This window comes from Varroa jacobsoni, unplaced genomic scaffold (genome assembly GCF_002532875.2).
Source record: "Varroa jacobsoni isolate VJ856 unplaced genomic scaffold, vjacob_1.0 scaffold_1136, whole genome shotgun sequence".
NCBI classification, from domain to species: Eukaryota; Metazoa; Arthropoda; class Arachnida; order Mesostigmata; family Varroidae; genus Varroa; species Varroa jacobsoni.
In genome coordinates this window covers 96479-102446 of record NW_019214038.1, presented here as the reverse complement: position 1 = coordinate 102446, position 5968 = coordinate 96479, and the positions used below count along the sequence as shown (strand labels likewise).

At 40.2% G+C, this 5968-nt stretch overlaps 1 protein-coding gene across 3 annotated transcripts; it reads right to left on the bottom strand.

Moving 5' to 3' along the window:
- Positions 1-515: 515 nt before the first annotated feature.
- LOC111266989 (uncharacterized) lies at positions 516-4424 on the bottom strand. Of its 3 annotated transcripts, XM_086971166.1 has the most exons (5): positions 4230-4424; positions 3788-3844; positions 3324-3354; positions 2450-2761; positions 516-2030 (listed from the first exon to the last, which is right to left on the bottom strand). In XM_086971166.1, the coding sequence occupies exons 4-5, from the start codon at positions 2606-2608 to the stop codon at positions 1008-1010; spliced, it is 1182 nt and encodes a 393-aa protein (XP_086827292.1). In that variant the 5' UTR covers positions 2609-2761; positions 3324-3354; positions 3788-3844; positions 4230-4424; the 3' UTR covers positions 516-1007. The 3 variants fall into 3 exon arrangements, with proteins under 3 accessions (XP_086827292.1, XP_086827293.1, XP_022700637.2); XM_086971167.1 differs by lacking the exon at positions 4230-4424 and having other exon boundaries at positions 3788-3972; XM_022844902.2 differs by lacking the exons at positions 3324-3354; positions 3788-3844; positions 4230-4424 and having other exon boundaries at positions 2450-2807.
- Between the last annotated feature and the right edge of the window lie 1544 nt (positions 4425-5968).

Below are 5968 nucleotides of genomic sequence, written 5' to 3'. Positions count from 1 at the left end.
AGTCGGGAGGTCCCGGTGGCCGTGTCCAAAGGAGAACAGTTAGGAGATCAGGAAAGCAAGACGACAGCCAAGCTGCGGTGGAGCACAAATGATTAGAAATTTTGGGAGACAGCTGTTAAGTATGCTTAGTCGGTACAGGTTGAACCTACATTGATGTTACTTAAATGCCTTTAACATGAGTGTAAACAAGCACCTTTTTTGGAAAGGTCCTTGACTATGCCGTTAGGTAGAACAGATGTACTTGGGGATGTGCCAAAGAAGGTAATATCTTATTAGATCCACGGGTAGTAAACGAAGATGTTGCATACAAAGGCGTTTATGGTTTTCTTTTCGATTTTGTCAACGTAACAGAGTTGGGTGCTGCTTCCAGCAATGCATCATCGTACGTTTGTCTCAATTTGTCCATTAACTTAGCAAACGATTACAATTCAGTCTTCAAATTGAATCATAATCATTTGATAGCCATTGAAAATAGACCGTCAGTAAAGTTCTTATTCTAAACTTTTCATGCGCAGCTCAATACCACGATACAACAATAAGTTTTGGACTTTTTTTTGAACTTGTGATCAACTATGGATAGAAGTAATATATCTACAAGCTGAACATCAATTGATCAAATGCCGTTAAGTCAACGACAATAGAAATGGTAATAGCGAAATCCTTACTAGCAATACTAGTAGATACTAGAAATTAGACGCAACTCTACAAACACATCTACACAACATAAGCTTGTGTTTATAATATAAATATTTATGACAATACATCAGTGATCCGAAATTAGCGATTGTTCGTCCCGGATTCAAAAAGCTAAACAGTAAGGTAACACGGTATGATGTATAGATATAAACACATGGGTTATTTGCCACAAACCCCCGACAGGAAGATAATACGGTCTCAGTACGTCGGCTAGATACGCAGCGAACATAATTTCTGCAGTCACTGTGCACCGTCATTGTGTTAAATACGGACCTAATACTAGTAGTTCTGGTACCATCATAACAATAAAATTAAGCCCGCTCTCTTCGCGGGGTCTTAATATCATGACTTTCGTCATCAGATGTAGGTGAACTCAAAGGTTCCTCAGCATCACCGTCCTGTTCCTTGTCACTGTCCATATTCCTTGGAGTGGGACTCACGTCTGTAGGGGAATATTGCATTCCTTCCAATGCCGACTTCTCAGCCGCCAATGGCGAAAGCTTCTCAACAAACTTCTCTTTCGGTGATCGCGTCTTCGAAACGTCTGTGCTCTTCGGGAAAGATGATCCCTTTTCCGACGAAATAACTATGGGAAGATGGTCCTTTTTTAGCGACGGAAGTCCTGAGGGAGCCTTCTTTTGTGACGGTAATGGCTGCTGAGATTTAATTGGCGTTTTTTCAGTTTGCCTTCTGGTGGATATTTCTTCAGTGACTAGCACGATAAGCGGTTTCGACTTAAGTTCATCAGAAGTATCAGCTACGACCTGTTTCGCTGCGGGCATTTCTGCCTTTAATAAACACGCCTTCGCTGGCGGCTTAGACACCGCCTTTAGTCGCGTTAAGATTTTATTCAGTGGACTAACACGACCCTTTTTTGTTTTAGAAACTGCAGATTTCAAAACATCGGCCAAGTCATTAGTCGATCGATTTTTCTGTGGATTTGCTGCTTCCGCTACAGTATCGTATTTCGACAGAGAACTCTGTTGTTGTACACGGTAACTTTTGAGACTTTTAAAGCCGTTCATAGTCACAGAAGACTGCTCTACGGAACATTCGATGATTGTAGGATACAGGTTTGGGGAAGACGAGATGTTCTTGTCTGAACTCCCGGACTTTGATTTGCCAGTGCGTTTCGCGGTTAAACCTTTACTGCGATGGGGTTTAGCCTGCTTAGGTTTAGTTTGTTGGGACATCTGTAATATTTCTTTTTCAACCTGCACAATTCGTTCCTCAATAGCCTTCAGTTTCGTCTGTACCTGTTCGTCCGATGTCCTTGGTGATTTATGAGAAGCACGACCTAAGAGCTCCATTAGTCTTGAACTGTACTTTGAAGACTGTAGGAAAACAGCATAGGCAAATATATGACCTTATTATTGATACGATTCTCGCTCAATTCATTCAATGTGGCTTCCACAAATGAACCACTTATCGGCTTGAATTTTCTATTCGTGTACAGCCTATCTGGATGAACGTTTTTCATCAATATCATTAGGATATTTGCCTAATTTTCCCTAAATCAATGGCAGCAATCCAACTTAACCCTTCGCTCTGTAGAGATGACGTAGACGAACTATAGGCAGATTTTTTTCACGATAAAATTATATACATTACTCACTTGCTATTTTTATCGAAGTAGCTGCAAACTGACGACTAAACAGACTCATCAACAGAAATAGATAGGGTATACTAAAGGCAATGCAAATTTCACAGTCGCTAATTCCCACCCCAAGGGCACTCCATTCGATGATCGCACCTTTTCGCTGTCAGAGTATTCTTTACTGTACGTATCCAGAACATTGGTAATGTCATGGGCAATTGCAAGCAACTTTTGCCGCTGCTCCAATGAAGGCCGCTGAAATCTTGCGTGGCGTTTTTCTGTCGGACTTGGTGAAATCACCTCTTCCTCCGCCATGGAGAGCCGAATTTTGACCTCGCGATTGCGGCTCGACGTTTCCGTTTCTGCTGCTGTCGAGGACGTTGAATGGTTCGATTTTCCATCGAGCTTCTTGCGACCTTTTCGGGCTCCAGTTGTAGGCGGCCTGTGACGCGGGCAACAACTTACCGTCTGCTTTTTACAAGTACACATAGATGACATTACAACCATGAAAATGCATGGGTAGTTCTTATGTCTATGTTGGCTGCCATACGGCAATCTTTGCGGTCGACAAATTAAACGAATTAGGAATATGGTTCCAGAAGAGAAGTCCAAGCCCTACATCTGACTGTGCCAATATCGATTTTGGGTAGGTTAAGTCTATAAATCAACGCCTAATGGCAGCTAATCTGTATAACACTGATGCACAGCATAAGCTCCATATGGGGTGATCTCGCCGAGGGTAAATGATAGAAAAATAAATTATGTATAGTGTGCTGTAGGCTACAGACAAATGAGGAAGAGACCGATCATGTAAACCTTAATTACAAGCACTTCGACCTAGAAGCTTACAACGTTAATTTGTTTATTTATGATTTAAGATGATAGCACATCGAGGAAATATAGTTAAGGCTTCAGAAGTTACCTATCAACAATTGAGCCTAAGAAGCTTACGTGAGGATTACAACATTTGCGAAGCTTCCTGGATTCAATGGTAACTTAACTGCAAAAGAACCAATTTAAGCCAACTTACTTCAAAATCGGAATTATCTCTTCTGCGTGATCTGCAAGATAAAGAGAAATAGATATAAAAGTGAGCGTACTATCAGTGTTATACTTCCGTGACTCGCCATAACACGCACATATCACGTACGTAATAATGTAGCTACACGAAGCGCTCAGGCAGTCTCAAAGAGGCAAATATTTCAAAGAAATTACTATTATTATCAATATAAGCTGTTCTTCGTATTTTAACATAATCGAACATTACTCTTGTTTGATGTTGCACTGCATACTAAGCACACTGATTCTTCTTTTGTCCTGTTGACAGTAACTTCTGAGATCACGCAACCCATAACAAGGAAGCCAAAAATGTCTTCCGAGTCGTTGAGAAAAAATCTCGCTCCTCGTATAATTATGTTAACTACCCGAACGATCCACATTTTAAGCGGAAAGTTTAATCTAAATTACAATTGTGCACAGTAAGCTTACTCGGACCTTTGAACTCTCTTTTTCCTGATATTTTTTTCTTCGACGTAGGCGTTGCTTGAACGTCTGAAAATTGCAGAGCGTTAAAAATTGTCATCGCTACCACTAGAATACTGTTACTATAGTACAGAAAGTAGCACGGCCGTATGTAGACGGAAAGGAAGTGTTTTCAATGTTCTCTCGGTCTGCTTAACTTCAGGATCCGTGCCCTAAATCTCCAGCGATCATTGGTAGCCCTTAGACATATATGTATTATATATAATACGTCTAACGGCCTATCTATAAGTCTATACCGTCTTCTGCATATATACGTATATATAGTAAGTATAATATCGTTATGATCGGGTGACATTAGTGTAATAACAAAAACAACATCCAATGTTTTACAGCACGGGCGCAAAACCTGAAATGTTTATATCGCATTTACATGTCTAAGCCAAAATACGCAAACCTGATTTCTTATTGGGACGATAGCTTGGGTACAATCGCGTCATGGAACTTTTGAATTTATGCCATTTAGGAAAGCGGCGACACATATCTCCACACGTCAGCTTGGACAACGTGTACTGTTGTATTCTTTGTTGGGACGCCGTATTGGCAACCGTTGGCAATTCGTTGCTGTCAACAAACTACGTCGTTCTACCGCTTCAACAAATGATCCGGCTGGTGGCAACTGATTAAGCTCAATTACGTTGCTATGAGCTCCGATTCACGTTCCCGTCCACCGAATAGCTCGCTGGATATGCGCAATTTATCGCCGAAGAAAAGAGAGAGAGACAGAGACTAATGAAGCTCTCAAGAAGAACTGATAATATCATTTCGAAGATAATTGCAAGCCAACCTCTCGAATAGTGTCTGTTCAGCTTGTTCCTCAAGTACAATGCACAGGTATATGGTTTATGGGAATCCTATTGTGATTCTGGCTTCTCTTTTTTCATCAGTTGCGCGTTCGCTGTTTCGGCTCGCGCTAAGGTCCAATTTTTGTAACAAATAGCATGTAACCTTGGGTAAGAGGTATAAAAACCTGTTAACGCCATTGCGCTTGCAAAATATATCATGGTAAAAATCGCATCTTCTAAAAACTTTAAATTATATCGTCAAACTTGCGTCTATTTTTCTCGCCGCTTCTACGTGTCTACAACATCAGGAGTCTCTATAATGGATTGCACACCGTGAGCGGACCCTTTTGTAGCCGAAGCGCAAGCTTTGGCGACACGCTACACGGATATCCAGGTCAGAGCATGAGTTGTTCACAGTGAAGATACTGCCTCGTCGTTTAATTGTACAATATGCGTCTCTATCCATCTGTTCTTTAGATCCTTGTTTATCATATTCTTACTTTATGCGGATTATTGTATAATGAGAAATTTCTACAATGTCAATTGCGTTTACGTGCTTGGACAGTTTTGGTAGCTTAAGCAAGGTATATAATTTAGATCCCTCAGGGAGGTTTATGAGGATCAAAATGTGCGCTTTTAAGGTCTTTAAAGATACAATGGGTGAAGGTTAACGTTACCCTACTAAGTTCAAATTTTTTTGTGGATGCAAGATTCATGGGGATTGAGAAAAGACTCATTTGGTCCAATGGAGTTTGAAGTTTTTTGGAAATATACGGAAAGTAGTGCCCTGTATTCCCGATCTGTTTTTATCAGATATTTCGGATATAGTTATACTGCTGTACTTGCTAGCGTACGGTTCCATAGGACTAATGTGGTTTTATCTTAAACTTCTTTAACACTTGAAATATTTTCTACTTAAATATATGTTGTAATTTTTGTAAATATATGTAAAAAGTGAACTTACCTTTAAGGCACTGGGGAGTTTTCAGCTGCTGTTTTGCGATAGCTAATTACCTTCACTCTCAGCTAAGATTTGTGCGGCGGGATGCAACAATGATTCAATGAATATATCAGGTATAAATTAATACTTCAAGCTTTACGTCTAGTAGGGTCAACTGTCTGAAGTGCTACCTAATAGTTAAAGTGTCGGATATATAGGACGAAAAATACAAATACAGTTGAACAATGCTCTAGATGGCTAGTTTTCATTACAAATCAAAGTTCACTTACGCCCGGCTTCGAACCTAGATTATCATGTGTTTTTAAGTTTCATATGCGAACGTCTTACTACCGTACTATCATGGAAAGTAGGTTAAACATTCACTCCACGCTTAGTGGTTCATTTATTTAA

Excerpts from the sequence above, each read along its gene's own strand:
- LOC111266989 (XM_022844902.2), bottom strand. The coding sequence starts at position 2,800 with ATGGTTGTAATGTCATCTATGTGTACTTGTAAAAAGCAGACGGTAAGT. Across the intron at positions 2,031-2,449 it reads AATACTCTGACAGCGAAAAG|TCTTCAAAGTACAGTTCAAG; the intron begins GTGCGATCATCG and ends GTTTTCCTACAG.